This window comes from Manacus vitellinus, unplaced genomic scaffold, assembly GCF_001715985.3.
Source record: "Manacus vitellinus isolate BGI_N305 unplaced genomic scaffold, ASM171598v3 scaffold_12_pilon, whole genome shotgun sequence".
NCBI lineage: Eukaryota > Metazoa > Chordata > Aves > Passeriformes > Pipridae > Manacus > Manacus vitellinus.
Window position 1 is genome coordinate 19,629,294 of NW_021938949.1, and position 25,879 is coordinate 19,655,172.

General features: G+C 49.2%; 1 protein-coding gene across 1 annotated transcript; it reads left to right on the top strand.

The window, feature by feature from the left end:
• Window positions 1–2,564: 2,564 nt before the first annotated feature.
• On the top strand, window positions 2,565–20,769 carry ROGDI (rogdi atypical leucine zipper). Its single transcript, XM_029957764.1, has 11 exons — window positions 2,565–2,636; window positions 3,907–3,989; window positions 5,323–5,377; window positions 5,906–5,986; window positions 8,999–9,094; window positions 10,337–10,435; window positions 10,917–11,030; window positions 12,872–12,921; window positions 13,441–13,567; window positions 14,102–14,888; window positions 15,432–20,769. The coding sequence occupies exons 4-10, from the start codon at window positions 5,921–5,923 to the stop codon at window positions 14,141–14,143; spliced, it is 594 nt and encodes a 197-aa protein (XP_029813624.1). The 5' UTR covers window positions 2,565–2,636; window positions 3,907–3,989; window positions 5,323–5,377; window positions 5,906–5,920; the 3' UTR covers window positions 14,144–14,888; window positions 15,432–20,769.
• Window positions 20,770–25,879: the final 5,110 nt, after the last annotated feature.

Genomic DNA, 25,879 nt, shown 5'->3' on the forward strand with positions numbered 1-25,879 from the left:
CGGGAGGGGCCCTGGCCGGGATGCTGCCCAATCAGGCTCTGCGGGCGTGCGTCAGCCAATTGAAGGAGCGGCGGAGGACGGTGCGCAGCAATGGCGTGGCGCCCGGGCGGAGCCACGTGCCGCCGGGGGCGGTGCGGACGGGGGCGGGATGGCGGCGGCTAATGGCGAGCGGCGGAGCTGGGCGTGGCTGGTTGGTCAGGCGGCGCGTCAGCTGGGTCGAAGCGAGCGGCAGCGGCCCCGCCCCGAGACAGCAGCCCTGCCGGGCCCCGCAGCTCGCTTCTGGCAGGCTCGGGCGGGGAGCCGCGGATATGGGGTGGAAAGGCGTCTTTGTGTTCCTCCGCGCCCCGGCCTGGGCCGAGCGCTATGCGCAGGACCGCCCGGTCGCGACCGGCGGGGCAGCTGCCCGGCTGGCAGGCGGTTGGGCCCGCGTTCCGGCGTGTGGCCGCACTAGGCTGTGTACGGTTCGGCCTCCCTCCGGCTCCCCCGGGGGGCGGCGCTGGGTCTCCGTTTGCCCAGTGGTGCCCCCGGGGCGGGGGCCGCCTTGCTCCGTGCACCCCGAGTGTGCACCGTGACCTGGTGACAGGCCCCGCACATGGCGACGGCCAGAGCCGCCCTGGGGACCTGGTGCAGCAGCGGGGATGGCGCAGAGCAGCCGCCACTGCGGCTTCCCCGGGACAGCGGCTGCGAGGAGGAGCAAGACCTCCGCTCTGGGGAGGCGGTGCAGAGATCCATCGGGCTGAGTGGAAAGCCACGGGGGAAAACAGGTCTTTCTCACGTTAATGTGGTTTGGAAGGTTATGAGCAGCATTCCCAAAAATACAGCTATGTAGTGCACAGATGTGGTGCATGAACTTGACTCAGTCTGAAATTAGTGTGGAGGGGGAGATTTCTTGCTGTGACTAGAGGGGAGAAAGACACCAGTGGGATTTTGAAGTAGAAATGCCTGCATAGTGCCGGTGGGTGGTGGAGGCACTGAAGGAGTCTGCTGCACCCACGGGATCACTGTTCCTTTGGGAATCTGGAGGAGAGCGAGCGCTACAGAAAGAGCAGGGAGATCTGTCTTTGTGGTGAACAGTGACAGGACTAAAGGGAATGGCATGGAGCTGTGTCAGGGGAGGTTTTGGCTGGATATTTGAAAAAGGATCTTCACCCAAAGAGTGGTCAGGCACTGGAACAGGCTCCCCCAAGGCAGTGGTCACAGCCCCAGGGCTGACAAAGTCCGAGAAGCATTTGGACAATGCTCTCAGAGACATGGTGGGATTGTTGGCGTGTCCTGTGCAGGACCCGCACTTGGACTTGATGGGTCCGTTCCAGCTCAGGACAGTCTGTGATTCTGTGATCAGTATGATTCCCAGAAATCCAGACCAGGATTAAATGGTGGAAGTCAGTGGTCCTGCACCCAGACTTCTTTGAAGGATAACAGGGAGTCCTGCCTGGCTTTGTTGTGTGTGCTGGCTTTGGGTGAATGTTTGCTGAAACAAACTTGGCCTTCTCCTACTAGTTGTTGGGAAAACTCTTGTGTGAGGTGCTGACACATCAATGAGTGGTTATTTTGTGTGCCTCATGGTGAACAGGAGCTGTCTACCAGAGAAACCACAAGCTTAAAGTTCTGAGTTGACCACACCTTGCCCATTTTTCTTTGGGCAATCTGCTCAATTCATTCCCTTCCATAACTTTCTACATGGAAAATTTCTCTTTTCTTACAGGGTAACATGTAGTAGTCTGCTTGCTTTTGTCCCCACTTCTCTGATGATTTGGATGAGATCTCGTGGTTTAACAGAAGCATTAGCTGAGCTCTGAGAGTCTGCTTTATACAGCCTTCTCTGTGGCAGCAACTAATGGAGGCCCGAGACAATGAGTCATCAGATCCAAACTTGTTGGTTACTGAATTTGGCCCAGTGATTGTCTGTGTCTCCCCCACCCCGTTTTCAGTTTGGCTTGCTGTGCTTTTAGGCTGCTGTTACTTGGGGAAATGCTGGGAGGGAGGGGAGGGCATTTTGGTTTTTATCTTTGTTTCTCACCATCTAATTGGCAACAAATTTGTCTGCAAATTGGCTCAGTTTTGCCTGTGCCAGGAACTGGAACTGGATCTCCCTGGCTTTACCCCGGCCCATGAACTTATTTCCTCCCCCAACCTGTTCAAGAGGGGCAGTGGGGAAGGTTGTGTTGGTGTCTGGCAGCCAGGTCAGCCCATCCCAGCAGCTTAAAAAGATGCTTCAGATTTTGAAGCAGCAGGATTTCTACTTTGCTCTAAAATTTGCATCCCGTGCTGCCTGTTCTTTCATAATTCTGGGATTATTGGTACAGTGATTTGTGTGAATGCTGCTTTGTTAAACAAAGTCAGGACAAGAATGAGGACAGTTCATTGGACTGGGATAGACAAGTGGAGATGTGGAGACTGAGGTGTTTGAGCAAACCAGGAGGAAATCTTTTTCTTTTCCTCCTTGATTTAAACAGCACAGAAACAGCACCACACTTGGAACTTAAATAATTTTCACGTGTCTGAGAGATTTACTTCCACTGTTTGACTTCTCATGATTCCACTACTATTTTCCCATGATGTAGGAAGAAGAGTTTAAATGGCTTTTACAAGAAGAGGTCCATGCTGTTTTGAGGCAGCTGCAGGATATTTTGAAGGTGAGGTTCAATTTTGTTAATTTTGTCTGCGTTTTGTGTTGTGGGTTTGTTTGCCCTCCCATGTGGAGGAATGGTCGTAGGTTTCCCCTGGAGGAAAAAATTCTTAGTAGAGGCTGTATGGAAACATCCAGCACCCATGTCCAGTGCTGTCCCTAGTGCTTGCTTGCCCTCTGGTTTTGAGGACTCCCAATAGAGCTGATTTCCCCAAGATTACTTCTTTCTTGACCCTCTTTGCTGAGAGCTGCTTTGAAAAGGTAAGTGGAGGCAGCCAGACCTATCTGCCAGGCATTTGCCTGAGAGGTGAATATTTTCTGGAACAGAATCTGGATCTGCCTGTAGCTCCGTCATGTGACGGTGGAAATGAGTGGCCTTTAGCTGACAGCTGCTACTTGTGCAGTGATTAGTAGCATGCACTCTCCTCGTTCAAAACCGTCCCGCCCTCGACATGCTCACTCCTCTGCTGGTACCTGCCCCTTTCAGAGGCCTGATGTGCTCAGCTGAACCAGGTGGGCAGCACCTTTCTCCAGCCTGAGCATGGGCTGCAGCTTTGGCTCTTTCCAAGCAGCCGGAGGGGAATTGGCCAAGGGGGATTGTGTGCACTGAGAGTGTACCATGTGCCTGCTGGGTCAGTGTTCAACAGGCCCAACCCCTTAACACTGAGGTTTTTGGGGAATTAGTGAGTGATGGAAGAGCAGGGCCAAAAATGTGGAGGTGAGGGGCAGGTGCCAGAGTGCCATGGTGTTGACTCAGAACCCCAGGATGGGAGTCAGTAGCAGGTGACAAAAGCCTGCAGTACCTTTATATGTAATACCTTTTTTGAAGAATTTGTCATAGTTTTAAGGGTGAAGTGTGATTACAGGACAGAGATCAAAGCACTGTCACCAGCCAGTGTAACCAGTTGGGGGACTGATTTTCACTCCAGACTTCCCTCAGCTGTGATAAGGGGCAGCACCATGGTGGCTGAGGGCATGCAGCGCTGGGCTGTGAGGGGTGCTGCTCCTTCTGTGGGCAGCTTGGGGACCCCTCTGGCACTGCCCAGCTCCGGGGTGTGGGATTTCCAAACGTCTCTTGCTGTGGGTTGCACACACTGAGCCTTCTGGACTGTGCTGGTCCTGCAGTAGGATGAAATCCAGGGGCTCTGCTCGGTGGGCTTCAGGAGGCTGGCAGAGGTGAGCACTCACCGTTTGGCCACTTGCTGGTGTCCGTGTTATCTTTGTTCCTGGCTCATGGTGCAGATGCTCCAGCACTCACTGTGTCCTCTCTCGGGCAGGAGGCCTCCCACCGCTTTGCTCTGCCCACCAGTGGCTCAGGAGCAGCTGTCAGGCAGGAGAATTTCGTACTGAGCACATCAGGGTAAGTGGTGGTGGTGGTCAGTCGGTCACTTCCCTCTACAGCAAACAGGTGCAGATCCCGGAGCATCTGTGGTGAAGGGCTCTATAGCACCTCTGGAGTAGTGGGGTTTTCTTTAATAGAAGATTTTGCTTTAAGGAGAACAAACAAACGAACTCTCATGGCAGGTGAAGGTAACAGTTGATAGCTGTGTTTGAGGGCTGCCAGAGCCAGCCTTGTGCTGTTTCCTGCTGACACCTGGTATCACTGATTCCTTGCTCCATGCTGGTGCGGGCAGTTTGCCAAGGGGCGTTTTTATGACTCTGGGCACAGGGAGTTGCAGTTACAAGACCCGAATTCTGCTCTTGGCTCGGTTTCTGACTGTGTGGACAAATCTTAACCTTTGTCCTAATCTCCCTAAGACAGTAAATCTCCTTCACACAGAGCAAACTGAAGCTTGTGCAGAAGGTGATGCAGACATGCAGTTCTTCTGAAATTGATGTCCGGTTTTTGATCTTCACCATAGCCTTTAGTCTCAATAGCTGCTCTGGCAAAGGTCGCAAGCTTGTCACAAAGCAAGTCCTTAGGAACGGCACAGTGAGCATTGCAAGGGGTGATGCAGTAATTCTGTACTGGGTTTGAAGATTGTCTTCTTCAGATCTTAAAATATTAAGCTTAATCTTAGTTTTCATTTGTTGTTGTTGCAAGGTGAATCTTGCAAAGTGTTGGTCTAAAGAGTCTCTGTCTAATGTAGTAGAGTGCAAGGTGTGGCCAAACTGAGTTCCTGAAGGCCCAGGTGTTTCAGTCTTCTCCCCTCACTGTTCATTGTAGATGTGAGTCATCTTGCAGGATTTTTCAAAGGGTTTGGGGTGTGAGTTTTTTATTTATTTTGGGTTGTGGGGTTTCATTTATTTACGTTTTATTTATATTAGGTTTTTTTCCTTGGGATGAGGTGTGGTTGGTAATTTTCAACTCCTGTATTAACCACCTAACCCTCCAATGTCGGTAATTCATTTATTGTCTTATGCCTGTGCCTTCTGGAGCTGTTTGTAACAACAACCGAACTGTCGAGAGGTGATTCATGGGATAAGTATGGGATTAGAAATGAAGGTAATGTTTTAGGCAGGGCAGTTGGGGTGAGGTGGCCAGTAAAGAATATGACAGCAGCTGGCCATAGGCCAAGAGCTGGGAACTTTGAAAGCGCGTGTAGTGTTCAGGTACTGGGCAGGAATAGCGTTCAGACCCTGCACAGGAAGAACTGGGCTGGCTACACAGGACTGGGAGGGGCAGGGTCGAGTTGGCAGTCAGTAGGTACCTCTTGTGACTGGTGTTGCCCAGATCTTTCCTCTCATTCCAGCACAGACCAGGTGAAAGGTGTGTTGACACTACAGGGAGACGCCCTGTGTCAAGCTGTGAGTACTTGCCATGCTTCTTGCTTTATACTACAAGGGGTGGGTGTCATCCTTATTACCCTTTGATCACCTCAGGGTGGGAGGTCACCCTGGTTTTGTTACCAGTGATCAGTGTTCTTTGTCAGTCTTCCCTAATAGGCCTTAAATACTAGATGTTTCAGCAATTGTTGCAGTTTGTCAAGACCCAGCATCTGACATTCCCTCCCACCACCCCCACACTGTGGTGAGTGCTGGAGTCAACTTCCATGGGGATTCCTTGCCTTTACCACCTTTGTTGTGTAGTATCAAATTTCCTTGGGGACTTTCTGAGTTGAGGTCATGTGTCCTGCCTGGATCCCAATTCACTCAATGCCTTTAAACCTATTCTTTGTATTAACATCACCTTGTGGGAGCACTGAGGTTCTGACCGTGCCATGACTATGGAATGCAGCTTGCCAGGGTGGTCTGGAAGAATGGGGTGGGACTGGCAGTCCCCATGTTTTGCATGCAGGCATTTCTTGCTCTCATGTGTTTATTTCTTTCTTCAAGGATGTTAATCTGAAAATGCCCAGAAACAATCAGCTCCTGCACTTTGCATTCCGGGAAGACAAACAGTGGAAATTGCAGCAGGTACTGTTGGCTTTAGATGCCCACCCGTCTGTGCCCTCTGAGCAGTCGTTGTAGTCCTTTGAGAGAGACTGTTGATGTCCATTTCACATGAGTTTCAGTGGTAGAAACTCAGGGAAGAAGCAGGTCCAGTTACATTCAGTTACAGTGCTGGGTGGAAGAGATGGGTTCTGCTCATTCTTGACACACCAGCAATCTGAAGGCTGTCTGCATAGCAGTCATGATCCTTTAAAAGAGTGCCCAAGGTGCCTACACAGGACTGTCCTGTGTCTGCCTATGACACCCAGGCTAGCAGGGCAAAGAGCAGCTTCAGGGGCCTCAAGTAGCTTGCTGTTATTCTCTTATGGATACATTTGTTTACACTGAGGTGTGCTGGTTTAAAAGTTAACCAGCAGGGGGAATGAACTCAACTCAAAGGAGAGATTATAAGTCAGAATAACAATTTATTAAAATAATACAGTAAGTACAATAATACAAACAAACAATTGGTCTCAACCCACAAAAACCCAAATGTATAACCCAGTGCCCTGGGGCATGAACAAAATGGTGTTCCTTGGGCCCCGTTTGAGTCCAAAGTAAAGGGAGAGGGGAAGAACCTGCTGGTGGGAGAGCTGCTGCAGTCTGGCCAGAACTGGTGATCGCAGTCCAGTGGTGGTCTAAGTCTGGTTGAGAGCGATGAGATGCAGCCGTCCTCTGGATCCCACGAGTGGGTTGAAAAATGTTCCAAAACTCCAAGATTATATATCCTCCAGTTCAGGCAGGAATGTTCAGTGCTCCCCTCAGGGCGGGGAGTTCCACAAAGGGTGTAAGGACAGAAACATCCTCCTATCTCACAGGCCTCTTAACACCTAGTTTATAGCCTGAGGAGTCAGGCTCTATGGGCAGAGGGTGCGAATAGTCTATTGACAACAATAGTCTAGTTTCTGGGAAATGACATGGAAGGCTATAGAATACAGTTTTGGGTTACACCCACCATGATGAACTGATCTCAGCTGTCCTAACTAGGACATGAGGACATCACTGTGCTCCTGTAGCATGTCTGAGTTCCCTCAGGTAAGGAGTTAAAAGAACGCAGCTATCCAGAACTGGAATCTCTTTCCCACCATTTTGCTGGGAGCTACCTGATTTCAGGACCTGAACTAGTGCCTGATTTGGAGGAGGTGGTTTACTACAGTTACTTTGTCAAAGCTGAGTAGGTTGGAGGAAGACGTATTCCTTGTGCTTCCCCTTGCCATGTCTCAGATTTTTCTAGGTGATGAGTGCATTTGGCATTGAGTGCCATTCCCAACAGCTGCTTTGGCAGCAAAGTGAAAGCTCTACCTGATAACTTTGTAGAAATCTAGAAAATTGTGTACTTGCGATGTTAATGCCAAACTCAACTCGATTTGTTTATGCCTTGCAACAAGGCAGGGAAGTTTTTCTGACAGCACTCAGCAGTGCATCCTGTTTTGTGGCTGCTTTGTACTGCTGCCTTGTTAATAGGCTTCTACTGGCTTTTATGGAAAACACCTTCCTTTATTTACTTGCAAGCATTTTGTGTTGTAATGTTGTTCAGATGTGGAGCGTGAGTGCCTCAAAAGGACTGTGTGCAAAAGCATTTAAAGTGATTATGTGGTGATCTTTCGCCTCTGAATTAAAAATGAGCATCTCAAAGATGGTACCTTCCCTTAGTGAGTGGTGCCAGTTGGAGTTTTGTTTGTCTGTGCAAAGTGAAGTCATTGGTAAGAATTGTAGTATAGGCATGTTTTTGAGGAACACAAGTGCAGGCACACAAATTTTGAGGAACTTGATTAGAAAACAGAGCAAAAACAAGGGGGAATATGAATGAAGCAAATCATTATGACAGCAGGATTGGCATTGCTTGGTTGGGTAATGCTGCCAGGAACCATTTAACTTGCTCAGAAACATCTAGGAGGTGTAAAAGCTGAAGGGAGTGATGTTTGGAAATGCCTAAGTACCTGCAGAGTCTCTCTGCAGTTTGACAGTGAACTTACCATCTCTCTCTTCCCTCTGTAGCCTCCCATACCTGTGCTTTCTAAGAGCAGAGTTGTTCTGTGATCCTTGAGTTCTGCATGAGAAGGAACCAGTGTCCAGATCTATGCCAGGGAGACCTCTACAAGGCTGTCCTGGGATCTAGGATTGCTGGAGGGCAGTGTAGATCTATCGAACTACAAATACCCCAAGCTGTGTTGTCTGTCTCCCAGCAGACATTTCTCATACAAGCTTTCAGGCTTCTCACTTCCATTTATTGCACCCTCTCATTTACTCCTTGTTGTTTTTCTTTTTTCAATTTTCTGGTTGCTGCCTGAAGCTGAACACCAGTCACTTTCTCCCCGGGCCATTGTCTTCCTCTAGTTTGTCCTTGCTCCCATGAAAGCACTGGGATACACCTATGATACCTTGCTTTGATAATTGTGTTCCTCTTGCTTGAGAGGAACTTGAGCCAGCTGTGTCCTGAGTCTGTTCCAGTCCCACACAATGGCACAGCTTCTTGATGCTGGAGATAACTCTCAATCCCAACAATTTTAGTTTAGAAGGACTCTGGGATACTGCCAGAGACGCTGCATTAGAAATCATCAATGTAATCAATGCCGTTGGTTTTAGCTTTGATTGGTTGGTTTTAGCTAAGGAAGAAATCATTGTTCAGTGGTGCTTGAGATGACCGCTCTATTCCATCAGCAGTGAGAATTCCTACCTGAGCAGTCATGGTCAGAGTGCTCCCAGGAAAAGAGTGGCTGATGTCACTGTTCCTTCATGGCAGCAGCAATATTTCTGTTGACCATCCAGGTTGTAGCTGTCAGGCTGTTTTGCATCTCCAGTCCCTGAGAGAAGAACCCAATAATGCATCTGGGCAGCAGTGGTTAGGTTTGTGTTAGTGTCTGGCATTCAGACGTGGCATTAGCATATGAGAAGTCACCGTTTTCTGAAGGCCAGCGAGATAATGGGGATCACCTCTACTTGCCACCACATATGAGAGAGTGTTTTTTTCATAGGGCTGCCATTGTACCTTTGCAGATCCAGGATGCCAGAAACCATGTGAACCAAGCCATTTACCTGCTTATGAACCGAGATGTGAACTACCAGTTCAAAACAGGCTCAGAGGTGCTCAAGGTGAGGAGACAGCCCTTGCTGCTTGGGTAGGAACATGCATTTTTCCTCCCTCCGTTTGTTGTTTTAAACACAGTTAATGCACGTTGCTGTCTGAGTCTCTTAATGGGAATGGACTTTGCAGTCGTACCTGTGTCAAGGAGTGTCCATGGGACCTTGTATTTGATATGAATCTGTACCAGTTTGGCACCAGTAATCTGAGCAGTTGGTGCCCTGTTGCACACCAGTGATAATCTGGGAGGATCTTCCTTGATCTTCTGTGGATGATGTGATTACAGTTCTCTGTTGATCAGTGCTGCTGGCAAGAGAAGCAGTGAGGCAGCCATCAGCAAAGAGAAGATGACAGTACTTGTGATTTACTGAAGATTTGAAAGTGACTTCTCACTTGCCAGTAGTAGCTGCTGGGGTCTGATAGAGCAACTGCTGCATGGCAGTGAAGCCCAACCCTCTGCTTGGAAGTGCTCTCTGAAGGCACCAGAGTTTCAGCTTGCTCATTGCAATCCATCACAACATCAAACATGAGAAAACTAGACCTTTTTTAGTTTCCACATGGGCAAGGGCTGCTCATAGGGAGAAGTTTAGGTAATAAAACTATTTTCTTTTTAATTTCAGGTGGAAGTAGGGAGAGGAATTAGTCATAATATAAAATACCTTCATTTTAGCAATCATGAGCTCTATTACAGACCTATGTTGCTTCCCCGTTTTTTTCTGGAAAAGAAAGTCTGCCTGAATAGAGCCTTTGAACTGTGGTTTCTGGCAGGGTTGGCCTCACAATGAGCAGGTTCTTCTTTCTAGTTCCCTCGGTCATAGCTGGTTATGGAGGGGGGGAGCCCATTCAGCAGTTGTACCTGTGATGTGGGAATGGGGAGAACGAGAAAGCAGTGTGTTTTTTTCCTTAATGCCCCCTCCTCTGAAGAGATGACCATGATGAGTTTGTCGATGCTTCTGTGGCATCAGTAATTGAGCTCATGTTCTCTTGGTATTCTTGTAATGAATAGCTGTTTTCTTGTCAGTCCCTGGTATTGAACACTCCTGGCTCGTCTCACGAGTGTCTGATTGTGGTAACAGTTAAACAGCATTTCTGTGGCAGGCACCCCTTCCCAATAGATCCCTGAATTCCTGGAAGGGTTAGGGGGGGTGATTGTGGTTGTTGTAACACTTGCAGAAGGCTGTAGGATTCTGCAGCATGCTGTCCAGAGCTGTTTGGGGATCACACTCAGCAGTTTTCTGTATGTTATCTCGTAGCTTATGGATGCTGTGATGTTGCAGCTCTCCAGAGCCCGAAATCGGCTGACCACTCCAGCTACCCTAACACTACCAGAAATTGCCTCTAGCGGTCTCACAGTAAGTATACGCTGGTCTAGACCTCCATACAGGCCTGTATGGTAGCATGCAACAGTTTGGATGTTGGGCAGCATCCTGGTGGAAGTGGGTTTCTGAAGTGTCTCTTGAGGCAGGGATGAAGCAAGTGCAAACCCTGAGTGGTTTTGGCTGCTCTGTATCTTCCTGTGGGAGTGGCAGATGACTTACTCTCTGAGAACCAGGCCTCATGCCTAAGTTCTGTTCTCTGCTCAGGAGTCTTGTCTAGGGATGATTTGCCCTTGTGAACACTGCTCCATCCTCTCTTTTCACTGTTGTGCGCATACCATTTGATCAAGGGCAGTGAGAGAAACAACCGTTGCCTGCAGCTGCTCAGTCTTTGTTTCTCTCCTGATGTCTCTCTTGCCATTGTAATTGTAGTGTGGCTTAGGAAAAGGGAGTGATTTCCCAGCATTAGAAATGATGGTCCTTTCACTGACAAAGAAACTACTTATTTTCTCACCAGAAAATGTTCACCCCTGTGCTGCCTCCAGACATCCTTGTGAATTTCTATATTAATCTGAACAAGCTGTGCCTCACTGTCTACCAGCTCCATGTGCTGCAGCCCAGCACAACCAAGGTGATGTCTGCTATTTCCTGAGTCTTGTTTAGTTCCCTCTCCCTGCATCCCACTGCAGGGAGGAGATCACACTGCTACCTGGTACAATGTTATGGGCATAAGATAAGGCAGAAATGACGGTAACTGGTGCTAAGTGTCTGTGTTTAGGTCTGATGCACACAGAGCACTGTCTCTAAATCTAATTTGGGGCATGGCTACTTAGCCCAGAAGAACATACCAGTGCTCTGGAGAAAGCCAGTAACTATTTATCACTAAGTACTTACAATATAGTTTGATAATTTTGTGTAATTTTGGGAGGGCATAATTATATTAATCCAGTTTACATCAAAGTAGCATCTTGCGTTTCCTGAATGGAGTTTTGATGGATACTTTTCTCCTTTACCTGTTGCATAGATCAGTTTGATGTAGTGGGTTGACCCTGGCTGGATGTCAGGACCCACCAAAGCTGCTCTGTCACTCCCCTCTGCAACCAGACAGGGGGGAGAAAATATAACAGTTCATGAGTTGACATAAGGTCCGGGAGAAATCACTCACCAAATACAGTCACAGGCAAAGCAGAGTCGAATTGGGGATATTAATTGAATTTATTACTAACAAGATCAGAGCAGGATAACGAGAAATAAGATAAATCTGAAAAACACCTTTCCCCCACCCCTTCCTCTTTCCCAGGCTCTCCCTCCTCCCTCCAGTAGTGGAGGGAGGTGGGAATGGGGATCATGGTCAGTTCATCCATCACACGTTGTTCCTGCCACTGCTCAAGGAGAGGAGTCCTTGCCCTGCTCCAGTGTGGGGTCCCTCCCACAGGAGACAGTCCTCCATGGAATTCTCCAGCATAAGTCCGTCCCACAGGCAGCGGTTTTCCACAAACTGCTGCAGCGTGGGTCACTCTTCCCCAGGGTGCAGCCCTTCAGGCACAGGCTGCTCCAGTGTGGGTCCCCCAAAGGGTCACAAATCCTAACAGGAAACCTGCTCCCAGGGCTCCTCTCTCCATGAGTCTGCAGGTCCCTGCCAGGATCCTGCTCCAGCATGGGTTTCCCATGGGTTCACAGCCCTCTCTTGAGCATTCACCTGCTCCAGTGTGGGTCTCCTTCCTGGGCTGCAGGTGGATCTTTGCACCCCTCTGGCCCTCCGTGGGCTGGAGGGGCACAGCTGCCTCATCAGGGGCTTCCCCACAGAATCTCAGGGGAATGTCTGCTCCAGCATCTGGAGCACCTCCTGCCCCTTCCTTCTGCACTGCCCTGGTGGTCTGCAGAGCTGTTCCTCTCACATATTCTCCCTCTGCACAATAACTTTTTTTTATTTTCCTTTTTAAATAGCTTATCCCCAAGGAATCACTGCCATCTCTGATGGGCTTGTCCTGATGCACCAGCGGCAGGTCCATCCCGGAGCGGGCTTGAGTTGGCTCTGGCTGACATGGGGGAAGCTTCTGGCAGCTGCTCACAGAATTCACCCCTGTAGCCCCCCCACTACCAAAAACTGGCCACGCAAACCCAATACACCTGTAAAAACATCATTAAACTCTTAAACTTTATGAAATGCAGTGCTTCCATAAGGAAGATTTCCCTAAAAATCTATGTTATGTTTTTCTTCTGGATCTTCTTATCTTATTTTTTTAGTGCTAATATTTGGAGCTAAATTGAACTCCACCACTGTGTAGGATATTTTTAATGAAGGAGGAGAAAGGGATCTGAAAACATGGATTATATATGGATGGAGTATCCAGGCAAATAGAGTGTGGGCATTTCTAGGTGTCCGGCTACTGAAAGTGCAAACCTGAAATGCCTTTCTTCTAAGTGGTTTGTTTACTGCATCAAAATCCTAATGAACTTTTCCTTCTCTAGAACTTCAAGCCTGCTGGAGGGTCCATTTTACACAACCCTGGGGCCATGTTGTAAGTACAGTCACTACAGGGGTAGTGTACCTGAGTAACAGATGTGTGTGCTGAGGGTGAGATCCAAATAGCTGTGTGCAGTTTTCATTGTAGCATCTGTGAAGCAGAGAAGCTGGACTGAGTCACTTGCTGTGCCTGTGAATGTTCTGTTTTGCCTCTTTAATGACTTGTCCATAAAGGCCCAAAGATGTGAATTTCTAGGATCCAGCCCATCCATACAGTGCTGTGAGTTTAGTTAGAATAAGAGTTTTCAACCAAAATGAGCGTTCGGTTATTGGTATTGCCATCGTCATTTCCTGCTTCTGTGCCTCTCTGGAATGTTAAGAAATTTCTGCCTTCACCCTTTAGCTTAACTCTAAATCTGGTCAGAGGTGGACTGAGTCTTTGCATTCTCGTAACTTTGCCAGATGCTGATTTAAATGTGGTAGAAGTCATCAGTCTCTCCTGTGGGAATGGAGGACAGTGGAGTTGTGCTCTGTGCCATTGTGTGTGAAGCTGTGCTCTTCTTCCCCTCTCCAGTGAGTTTGGCAGCCAGCGGTATGAAGTCAGCCACGTCCATAAAGTGGAATGTGTTGTCCCGTGGCTAAATGATGCCCTTGTGTTCTTCACAGTTTCACTGCAGCTTTGCCAGCAACTGAAGGACAAGGTAATGGGCTTGGAGAAGGGGCTTTGGTTTTTACTCTGGATTTTGAGAGGACCTTAGATCTGATGCGATGTTATTTTGTACAACTTGCTGAAAACAAGGGATGAATCAGTGCTCTGGAGCCAGGGAGCTGGCTGGCACTGCCTAGCTGACAGCCATAAGATAAGTATAGTGGTGTGGCAGATGTCTGCTGAGCTAGTGACTAGATGGAAAGGAGCAAGTAGACACTTTTGTGTTCTCAGTCATGAGCTGGATGACAGGAAACACCAGGGTGCTGGAGGGGAGCATGGAGACCTCAGCAACCTAGATTCCAGTAGAGCAGTGCTCAGTTCCAGCTCTGCAGCTGGCCTGGCTGCCACCTTGAGCAAATAACTCTGTGCTCCAAGTACCTTCAGTGACAGCAGCAGCAAACCTGCCCATCAGCAGCGCACTGCTGAAGTGTGTAATGCTGTGAAGCTCAGACCTCATTATTATGTGCTCTTTCCTCCGTGGTCCAAGGGGTACAGGAACTTACCTGCTTTTCTTCTTGCTTTTCAGATCTCCGTTTTCTCCAGTTACTGGAACTACAGGCCATATTAACTCTCTGTGGAATAGTTTAAGCCCTTACAGTACTTCTAGTGTCTCTCTCTTTGTTTTCTCATCCCATCTGAGTCTAGGTCAGCCTGAGGAATGTTGGAGTTCACTGCCAGATGCCCTCCAAAGGGCAGGGTCAGTGTACCCAGAGACACAGCTTTAGTAGCCTTGTCTGGGACTGCCGCATAAGCAGGTCACAAAGCAGTGCTGGGTGATTGGAGCTTCCACCTGTCCCTGTCCTCTTGTGCATTGTGTGGCTCACATTTCCTAAGCTCCTGATGAGTTACACGGGTCTGTTACAAGGGATGAGGGCTCTGGACTCCCCTCATTAACTGGATCTGTACACAGTGCTGTAACTTAACTCCTGGACTGGGGGGTGGCTGGGAAGAGGGGAAGGGTAATTTAACACACCTCATAAAAGGTAGGGCATGTTGCTCCACGTAGCGAAGTACTTTGCTGTGATCTGCTCCAGCTGTAGTTATCACTAACCCTGAGCGACTCCCTCTCCTGCCTGTTCTGTCCATGCCCATGTTACTGATTCGCCTTTGAGGATGCTCTTATTTGCTGATGTTTGAATTCTTTGGGTTTTTTTCCCTGGCATCAATGTGATTTTTTTTTCCCTAAACCCTAGTTGGGCTCATTGGTCTTTTCCAGGTTTAGTATCTTGTTTTCGCTGCTAGCCTTTGGAGTTGCCTTGGTACCTTGAGCTGAGCACAGCTGTTCAGTCCCTCATCCTGTCATTAAATACAAAGTGAGTACCACACTGCTACACTGATTTGCTGCCTATGGATGCTACAGTGCGTAACTCATCCCTATAGCCATTGATAGCTGAAATAAAGACCCTCAGACCTGCAATGCTCCTGTGGGCTGTGAAAGAATTAGTATCTGAGATTGTGTGCTCTCTCACAAGTGAGTGGCTGTTCTTGGTTACGCATGCTGCGTTTCCTTTTGCCCTACTGGGAGGACGGTAGTGGTCTCTGGGGCACAGCTGGGCAGCTCTTCAAAGGCTGGGCCTGGTTTAAATGGCCTCAGCCCAGTGCTATCTGACACCCAAGTCCTACTTGAAGTAGTTTTCCAAACTTGTCTTGAAGAAGCCACAGTTACTGAGCCTGGGTTGGCTCATGGAGCTGGCTGGGAAGTGATGAGAAGCATCACCTGTCTCCTGGTGGGCTCCAGCTAGCTGTTTCCAGACTGTTTCTGGTGGCTTCCCTCACTGGAATACCTTGCCCAGGATCCTGCGTGTGTGCTGAGGTGAACACTGCAGGCTCACCATTTTTCCATTGTCCATTGACAGCTTGGTTGTTTTCCAAGTGCCATCCAGAGCTCTGTGTTCAAAGAAATCACAGAATGGTTGAGGCTGGAAGGAGGATCTCTAGGTCTATCCAGTCCAATTCTCCTCTCAAGAAGGGCTGTCCAAACCTTGTCTCCCAGTACCGTGTTCAGAGGGGTTTTGAATCACTCCAAGGGTGGAGACTAGAGGTTGGTATGTTGCTTTCATTTTTATTTGTCCTGCATAGACCTTTGCTCTGGGCATGTGGCCTGTCTTGTCTGTGCCCTTCCTTCCTGCCCCTTTGTGAGATCCTTGGGTGTGGCATTTGTTAATATAATAAACTCACACGACTTGGTTGGTTGGGGGTCCAAACAACCAAATCCATTTATTGGAAGCAAACAGCATCTTTTATATGCACTTTAAAACAACACGTGATTCTCTTAACCAATTACCATGGGGCACCCCAGTGCCTATGTGCAGGAGTACAATTGGGACTTCATCTCCCAGGATGCTCCTCCCAGTATCCCTAAAACATGCCCTTGCACCTGGGATTCTGTGTGGGTTAGTGCCAGCCTTGTGCTGCTGCAGCCTCCTTCTCTGGGGACTCGACACTTGGTGCTGTGCTTGGCCTAATGCATGCTGATGTCACAGGTTGCAGGCCATAACAGAGCCTACACGTGAGCATCAGGCTGTGACTGATGAATGTGTGTGAATGAATGTGGAAGGTAGAGAGGCCTGGATGGGCTGATGCAATAGCAGACTTGTTACTGATTCCAGTCAGTTAGCCTTATGACTAGTTGCGGCCATGACCCTGGGTGTGCATTTACCAACCCTTGCTCTGATCCAGACCATTTTCTGCTTAGAAAGTGATTGTGCATGTGTGGAGCTGCTCACCATTAACAGTCTCTCAGAGGAGGATGTTTTTATGGTTAATAAGCTCTCTGGTTATTAACTGTCTATGGTCTTTTTTAGCCCTCCCTGTGTGCAGAGTGAGCTCCTTTTTTAATTCGCACTAGTGTGTGCGGTTCAATCAATATTGTCACATCCTCTCCAACTCAGCTTCCTGCTGGTAGGGGTAGAATATGCAACCAAATGCGTGTTGTTTTCTTCTGATGAGAAAAGTCTTCCTCGGTTCTGGAAGGCAGGAGTGTGCAGAATGGAATGCCAGTCCTGATTCCAGCTCTGATGCGCGAGGGCAGTGCAGGGAGGACTGCTGGGTTGCTGGGATCAGAGCAGCTGCCTGCCCAGCCCAGCTCCAAGGGAAGTCATCTGGCACATGCCTCGTGCTGAGCTCTGCACTCACCCATGAAGGTGGCAAAAGCAGCAATGTCCCGCTTAATCTCAAAGAATCTTTTTCTTGCCAACCAGCTCAGGAAGGTGTAGATCTCACTTTCCAGGCCTGGGCTTTGACTCGGCTCCATTTCTGCTCAGAGCTTCTCGGGGGTGGGGGAGACCTGGGGACCTGCTGGGCAGTGAGACAGCCCCTGTGAGCTGGGAGGACTGGAAGAGATGCAGCCACACGCTGCCATTCCCTCGCTGGAGGATGCAGGCCATCACCTGAGTCAGGTGAGCCTTGTAACCCTGCCACTGAACCGGGGCTTGGGCATGGTGGGAAGGCTGTTCCCGAGCTTAGATCAGGAGTGGAGTGAGATGACTCCTGTCAGGAGGGATGGAATCCCCAGTGGCCGACCCACAGTGTCCAAAAAGAGGAGTGAATGATCTTGTGTGAAGGGAAGGGACTCAGAAGGCAGGAAGTGACAGAAGCACAGGGCACACTGCTTTCGTTGTCTCCACCGAGTGACACGGAACAACACAACCGAACAGAAACGGAAGACTGAACATTGATTTTCCACAAGTTGTTAATGCCAACAGTTAAAAAATGAACAGCAGTATCAGCTTGAGGCAAATCATTTAACTGTCACGTTGTAAATGACCCTACTCTTTTCTGAATTGTGATTATTTTTTAAACTGCTAGTCCTGAGAGGAGGAGGGAGTTGGACTCGATGGTACTTATGGGTCCCTTTCAACTTTTGAGATATTCTGTGCAGTTCAGGGATGCTTCGTCTCACAGGCTGTGTGCGGAGCAGCCTTGCCATCCTGTGTGGGTCCTGTGAGGATGTCTCACCAGTGGCCTGACTCAGTTTCCCTGTATATGGGTGTACCTTATTTGCTTTTCCTTTTTCATGTTGAATTCATGTCTACCTGAAGGAATCATAGCTGCACCCACACTTCCTGTGTAGGGATGTCTGTGTATATGCCGAGGGGCAGCAAGTCCTCAATGATCTTCAGGTTCTCATGGTTTTTGACCAGGCATGGGATCTTAAAGGACAGCTTTCAAGAGGCAGCTGCAGTGGTGGATAACCCCTCTGCCCAGGTGGATCCCCAGGTGCCAGCCAAGGAACTGGGCACCAACTGCAGAGCTTACCTTATCCCTGACCCATTGGCAAACCAGCCTCTCTCCTGCTGTCTTCTACCAGTGCTGGCGAAGATTCTATGGGGTGGGGCAGGATGAGAGGGTCAGGGTCTCTAGAATGCACCTATTGTAAGTCTGTCCCCACTCCTGGTCCGATTGTGGGTAGCCCTTTCCAGGCATCTGGGCACATAAAGCAGCTCCCAGGGACAGGCTTTTCTAACGTGGTGTGCTGGTTTTAAAACTCAGTGGGAAAACCAAGCCCACTCAAATTGCCCTGTTGACAGTGGAGGAAAGAATACTAGGAGAGGAGTCACAATTTACTAAAGAAATTGCAATATACACAACAACAATAGTAAGAGATTATGCAAAAGAGGGAACCAACAAAGGCAAGATGTTGCCTAGCCCCCCTAGAACAAGGTGGTGACTGTTCCCATGCAGCAACACCACATGGCCCCCTGGAAACAAAGGCAAGATGGCAAAGAGGCTCTCCTGGCTTAAACTTCACCCCCTTCCCCTGCCTGGGAACAACGAAAAACCAAATGGGGACAACCCAAAACCTGGAGAGCTGATTCGTTCGAATTGGGGGGTTTACTATCAAAATGCTGACCCCGGTGGTGGCAGTGGGGACTGGGTACACAGGGTGGCTGACCCTGCTCCTTCCTGGAGAGAGCAAGGCAAAAATGTTGATTTCCGGGTTCTGGTGGCTGCCTTAGGTTTTTTTTCCCCTGCCAAAAACTACACCCCAGCAGTGATGTGGGTGGTATCGAATATTCAGCACTAAAGCTCCACCCCCTTGCTTTGTAACCATAACATTATCCATCCCTTATTCTATACTAATTATGCCATGCCCAGATTTACACCTTTCAACTATATACATAGATATATACACCTATAACTGTGCACAAGCTTGGGTATTATTTCACTAGTCCCTGATCATCCCCCCAAGATGTTTGTTGAGTTCATTTAGTCCATGACTGGTATAACTAGAGCAGCTGAAGATGGATGGATGGAACATTCCTCAGGAAGGCAGCCTGGAGGCTCTAGTGCTGTGGAAGTGCAAGCAGGACAATGCTTCCAAGCAGCAGGTGCTGGCCTGGTGCTGATGAGAAGGTAGCCAGGGGCCCAGCCTGACAGTGAGCCGAGTGCTGGTGGCTCCACAGCCTGGGCATAGCAACACTTGGGATGGGGTCTGTGCTCCCCCCCACCCCGGCTTGACAGTGCTTGTGTTATCTGAAGTGGCAGCAGACAAGCTGGTTTGACAGTCACAGGGGAGTGCAGTGTCACGCCTATCTGGTCCCATCTTCATCCTCAGCAGGAGGGAGGAGGTGTTGCAGAGGTTTGATGCACCTGCTTCTGAAGGTGATTCACTTGGCAGAGCCCATGCTCAAGCTGTTTGCTCTAGCAGAGCTGCTATTCCACCTGCATCCCCCATTTTCAGGTCCAGGCTCTCATTTCTAGGGTGGGCCACTGGGGAGGGAAACCTCAGTTTGTTGCTCATTTCCAGGAGACTGGCCTTGCTTGCTTCTTGTAGAGGAGTCGAGTGGATGGAAGCATCATGGCAGCACTGTTTCATCAGCTTTGGGGTACAGGGGAGGATGCATGTGGGTCACTGAGGACTGGAGCTAGGAAGAACCTGGCGTACCCCACTCCCAGGGAGCAGCAACCAGCAGCAGGCCTGTGCCCACTGGGATCAGAAGGAGAGGTGTGGAGCTGAGATGTGCATTGGCTTCGTTCCTCCAGACACTCGATCCTGGCAGAATACACAAATCCATGGGTGCTCAGCCTGAATATGAAAATGCTGGCCTGCATCCTTGTGGTGGGGAAAAAAAAGTGTTTTCCCCTGGAGCTAAAAAAAATGGTAACCCCAAGGGAGTGGTGTTTCTTGGTGTTGACCCAATCAGCGCCCCTGCAAAATTAAAACATATCACACCAGACCGGAAAAGAAGGAGGATGACATAGCTGAAAAAGTGGCAGCCATGGTCTGAGACCACGAGGAGACAGGGGGCTTGGAGCCCCACTGGGGGCCGAGGCCCCACCAGCCCCCCGGCTGGGGCTGCAGAAACTCGGAAACAGTGTTAAACTGGGCTGAGTACTGTGGCCAAGAGCTGAGGGAGTTTTTCTCCACTGTGAGTGGGCAGCAGGAGTGGCAACAGAGACAGCACCGAACAGAGAACTGTGGCTGAAAGCCAAGAAGATAAGAGAGAAGCAGCAAAGACAGCACTGCGGCCAAGCTGACGGAGGGAGGGAGAGAGGACTAAGCTCACCAAAGATAGTTTTGGGGTAAGACTGAATTAAATCTCCCCAAAACCCCTTTGAGACCCCTCCTGGGAGGAGGGGGTGGACTTCTACTTGATGGGAGTCCTAAAATGCAGCATGCACCGGAGAGAGGAGCTGAGAAGCTCAGAGACGTCCTGGAAGCTGGACCAGGACGGCCGGACGGAATGCGGGGGAACTGGCCTTCTCCCCCTGCTGCTGCTGCCAGGCTGGCAGCTGAGGCAGAGCAAAGGAGCTCTGATGAGATGTTTGGGGCAAAGACTGAACTGAGAGCAGCCCTAAACGTTCTGACTTGAGGGAACTTGACCACTCGAGGAAGGGACTTTCATGGGATGTCTTACACCTCATGATATGATGTGGTGAAGCCAGCTTTTGTCCCAGCAATCGCAGTCCACAGGAGAGAGACCTTCACTTGGAGCCGAAGGGCTGAGAGGGGTGAGAGGAGACCCCCTTGTGTGTAATGGAGAGAGACAGCTACAACAACTCCAGCTATGACTGCTGCCCTGAACGTGGAAAGGATCTTTCCTTCTTTCCTTCTGGACTTTTATTGGAGGGAGGAGGAGACTTGATCCAATGTAAATATTGCTTTACCATAGGAGAGATAATTAGAATTGTGTATATAATGTATTATAATATTTACTTGTGTAATAATTGTAATATAATTCCCTTCCCCCCATATTGAGTCTTGTGTTGTGTCCGGAAAACCCCTCTCACACTGGGGTGAGTTGTGGGAGGGGGGCTTGGACTTGGAAATTGGATTTTTGAGGGTCTCAAACCACCACAATCCATGGCTTAGACAGGAGGGAGCTCCTGGTGTTTCAGCAAGCCAGGAAGGCAGAGTGAAAGTAGTGGAAGAGCTGGGACAAGAGGGAATCCCACTGACACACCTGCCAAGATTGCTGGGGTGCCTGCAGGTTTTTTGGGCAGCTGTGAGAGGCAGTGTCTGTTTGGGTGGGGTTTGCTCTGGCAGAGCATGTACTAGGGAAAGTTTAGGCCTTGATTTCTTACTTCCATGGTTTGAAAATCCCCAGCTGCCTTCTGTTTTTGATAAAGCACACTTGTTTCCAGACTGAGCTCCAACTCAAGAAAATTCTGAGTGTTCCAAAGGGAATGTTAACAAGACCTTACAAGCCCCCATGTGAAGAGGGTTAGGGGACTGTTATGGATGCTGCTTTGGTGATACTATTGCTGCTATTCTTTCATTAAAGGAGAAGCTGAGGAACAGGGAAGATTCTTGGTGCACACTTAGCGTGGGAGAAACTTAGACCTCAGTGCTGTAAGATTCAGTTGCTATATAGTGATCTGGAAGGACTGCTGCTGTCCTTGCAGAGAGCCATGGGCAGTGGGTGAGGCTGGTGTAAGTGTGGTGCTGAGTTCTCAAAAGCTTGGGCAGTCCTCTGGGTAATGCTTGTGTCTGAAAAAGAGACAGACACACCATTCATAAGGACCCACAGAATAATATTCCCTTCCCTCAGCCAGGGGCTGTGTGGGAGCCACAGGAAATAGGAATGCTTCAAAACCAGGTAGTCTGCACTTGTCACAGACTCACCTGACATGTGTCATGGCCTGTCATAGATAAGGATGTATTGCACGGACCTAAAGGTTTGCCTCCTCTGCCCAGGATGTGAGTGGCTGCACATGGAGCCTGTCTCTTGGCTGTCCTCTCCATGGCTCGTTGCACATGTGCAGCACCCTGGGAGCAGGGAACATGTAGGTGCACAGGAGAGCATGTGGCTCCTGTGGGTGGGAGACAGAGCCGGTTCTGTTTTCTGGTGATCTCTGCAGGGGGTGGGATTGGTTGTCCTGATTGCTGTGAACAGCGGGGCAGACTGTGTGTCCCTGCTCCTCTCCCTACAATCTAATTAGAGCCAAATTCCAGCACCACTCAGATTACAGAATAGAAGTGTTTTCAGTTGACTTGGGAAATGAATGTTTTACCTCTCAGCTTATCAAGAGAGTCAATAACTCACCTGAAAGATATCCATGCGTGCTGATTCACTGCCCAGAGATGGGGATGACATTGGCGTCTCATATCTTCCTGATATAAGAGCTGGGATGGGGCAGTGACACCAGAGGAAGACAGTGTCTGGGTATATTTGCCCACAGGGCCAGCTGGATATCTGAGTGGGCTTACAGGATGGTGGGAAGTTAGCTGGTGACATTGAAAGCTTGAATGGGCAGGAGGCAAAACCCAGCATTTATTTCCTGGGGGGGCAGAGAGATGTGAAGAAGAACTAAAGCAGATGGTGAAAATGGAGAGATTTTGATCGTAGAGAAAAGACTATCTCCAAAGTGCTGGAGCCAGTGTGGGAGGTGGTCCTCGTCTCTTGAGTTCCAAAAGTCACTCAGCATCTTTCTGCATCTCCCCATAATGCTCATGCTGCTCCTCCTTTGCTGCATTCCCTGGCTCTCTCCCTGTCTCTGAGCTGCTCTCTTCCCCACTGAACTTTGGGTTGGGAACACCCTTCTTGCTGGGCCCCTCAGGATCGTGCCATGGAGCTTTCAGACATTATGACTGCTGGGTGTGGGGAAGTGCAAGAGAGATGTGAAAGCAGTTTCTTCTCTTTCATGAAATCTCTGGGCTCTGTGTGCTTAGTAGTGGTGTGGGAGATGCCCAGGTTTGGGGGTCAAATCTCACAAAGGGAATCAGCTCATGAGTGACGGAGACAAGGAGGAAATGCAAACACTAGTACCAGTCCATGAGAGGGGACAACGGTGCCACTCAGTGACTTTGTGCTCAGGTGAGCTGCCCATCAGAGAACATTTCCAGCCTTGTCTCACCCCAGAGAGCCCAGGTGGTCAGACAGTGTGCCCTTCCCCTCTGCAAACAAGCTCCTGCTAGCCCTATCATTGGGGCTGACCTTTAACTTTGAGAAAGCCTTTGCCTTAACTTGAACATTCCCACTGTGGGGTGGATGACTTGCTGCCAATTCAAACACTTTTATATTGCCTGGTAAAAGAAATGCATGCTTTGCCCCCAGTCTGAGAGTGTGCAGCTTCCATTCTCAGCTAGGGCTGAGATTCCAGCTTGCAAATGGGGCTTCTCTTTTTTTCCTTGGTAGAATACGGCAATATTTAGATGGCTTTAGATGCCAGATGCTTGCCTTCTCCCAGCCTGCCAGACAGGGTGGGTGATAAAGGCTTCCACATCACTAGTGGTACTGTCTCAGCCATGATTTTCCCTTTCTAGCTGTAGTTAATGGGGTTTTAACCCACTTGGTGAGCATTATTCTGATTTGGTATTGTTCCGGTGTGTAGTCGAGCATTCGGGGACACTCTGGTAGACAGTGCCAATCACAGTGGGGTTATAGAAATAGCTCTCATCAAAGTCACTTGATATTTTTCACTGCAAGTACATATTTTCTGTAAGAAGACATTGGTAAAAGCTCTGTCCTGCCATCACGTGACATTAATTAAATAATCCCTTTTCAGCTTTTCCATTATTTTCCTGAGTTGGCATCAGGCTTATGGCTGTGCAGTTACCTGTGTCCTCCTGGTTCCTTTTGCAAATCCCCCTGCAGCCCTGAGACCTGAGTTTGAAAATTTACGGAAAGTCAGTGTTGGCTGGCCTGAGAGTTACTAGAAAATGTAGATGAAAGTGTTCTGGTTCTGATGATTAGAGTCTGTTTCTGGGGTTTCTGTTGATTGCCAGGTTCAATTACTGCTGGGGAGTATTTCAGCACCCTGTGATGGGAACCTATTATGACCACTTGCCAAGAGGGAACAGAAATATTTATTACCCTGTCTTTGCTAGTATTGCAGCTCCTCAACATGCTTGTGTTGCTTATAGCAACCTCCTTCCTTTCCTTGCCAGTTTTCTAGCTCTTGTTATTTGTTAGACATTGGCTGGGGAGCAGTTAATTCTTAACTGCTTTCATTTTCTCTCCTAGCCAGTCTGGTCTGTGGAGTGTTTTCTTGCCCCTCAGTTTTTCATGTTTCCTCAGGTAGTCCTTTCCTGACTGTGGAACTGTGCATTTTTTTAAGCCAACAGTAAAGCAGCCTGAAAAAAAAAAATCCAATTATTATATTTTTCTGTTTCAGTTATTTCCCTCTGTCGAGCTGGTGCCTACAAGGACTCTGTACAGAGGGAATGTCATGTCTTCTACATTTTACTTTTTCTGCTGTACTGTTTTAAATATACTCACCTCACATTTCTACACACCAAAGTGATTGACAGGTCTTCTAAGACTGAATGCTGCTCTGTCAAGCTTCAAGTGTGATATATAATCTGCTCATACACGTTATAAATATAGCTTCAGTTTAGGAAACTATCTTGCCTGCTCTTGGGAAGTTCAGGGACATTTGACTTCTGGCAGGCAGAGTATTCCCACTCAGAGTGGCAATTCCCTGTGATGCCGTGGCTGTTCCAGGTGTTGCAAGATGGGATCCAAAATTGCATGTGTTATATATACTGTTCAAGTATCTCCTGTTCACTCTGCTGTAAATTAATTGGGGGACAAGGTATCTTGGAAAATCCAGTTATCCCAGCAAAACCCCTCCCAAGCCAGCTCAGATGAGATGCTAGAGAGCTGCAATCCTACGATAGTCCTTGCCCAGTCTAAGCAATTTCCCCGAGGGCTGGACACTGCTGCTCCAGAGTGGTGTTAGGGTGTGTGTCGCTGGGACCAAGGGTGAATGGTTGCTGACTGGATCCACTTGCTTCCCTCAGGTCCATGCCCATCCCCTTGGTCAGCCCTGGTGAGGAACCTTAAATCCTGGGGTCAGTTTTGGGCCCCTCATGACAAGAAAGACATCGAGGGACTTGAACATGTCCAGAGAAGGGCAGCGGAGCTGGGGAAGGCTCTGGAGCACAAGTCTGACGAGGAGTAGCTGAGGGAGCTGGGGGGGCTCAGCCTAAAGAAAAGGAGGCTCAGGGGGGACTTTCTCACAAGCTGCCCAGTGCAGTGGTGGAGTCACCATCCCTGGAGGATGTGGCACTTGGGGACATGGTCTTGTGGTGACCTTGGCAGTGCTGGGTTAATGACTGGACTTGACAAAGAGGTCTTTTCCAACCCAAAGACTCCAAGCTCTCATCCAGCCCGACTCCACTGCTCCATGCCCCCACTGCACTGGGTCCTGTGCACAAGGGCAGCAGCTCATGATGGAGTCGAGGCTCAGGGGAGAAACTCATGTTGTTTTAACTATATGCATTTTGCTCTTCCTCTGCTTTAAAACCATCTCTCTCTGCAAAGCTTTCTCATTAAATTGTTCAGGGAATAAAGCACAAGTGGTCTAATTGAAAACAGCACCAAACGTGGGAGAAATTTAAGCTAAGATCGACTTATTCTAGATTTAGCTACTGGCTGGGTCAACAGCCAGCGGGGAGTCATTAGTAGGAACAGGAAGGACGTGGATAGGTGTTGTGGGCAGGAAGCTGTACAGGACACAGAACCAGGATTGTGCTGTCTCACACAAAGTCAGGATGAACACATTAGCAGCAGGCTGTGTAATGTTCTAATATTAGCAAATCTGCAAACAGCTCTCTGTCTGCAGCCTCGAGCAGGCTGTGCTCCAGCACAGCATCCCCATGTTGGAGAGGGGCAGGCTGTGCCAGGCTGGGGGGCAGGAGCTGGCTGCTACTCGTGCTGTGGAGAGGGGTGCAGCCCCTTTGCTCAGACTCCCCGCAGGCTGTTCTCAGGGGCAGTGGCACTAACAGGTACTCAGGTGATGTGAGGTGGGAGAGCCTTCAGCCTGCTCCATATGGACCTGGTGCAAGGGCTACGTATTCCCCGCAGGTTCTGCTGCACCAGTCTGTGAGGTCTCTCCATTGTTGTCAGGTGTCTTC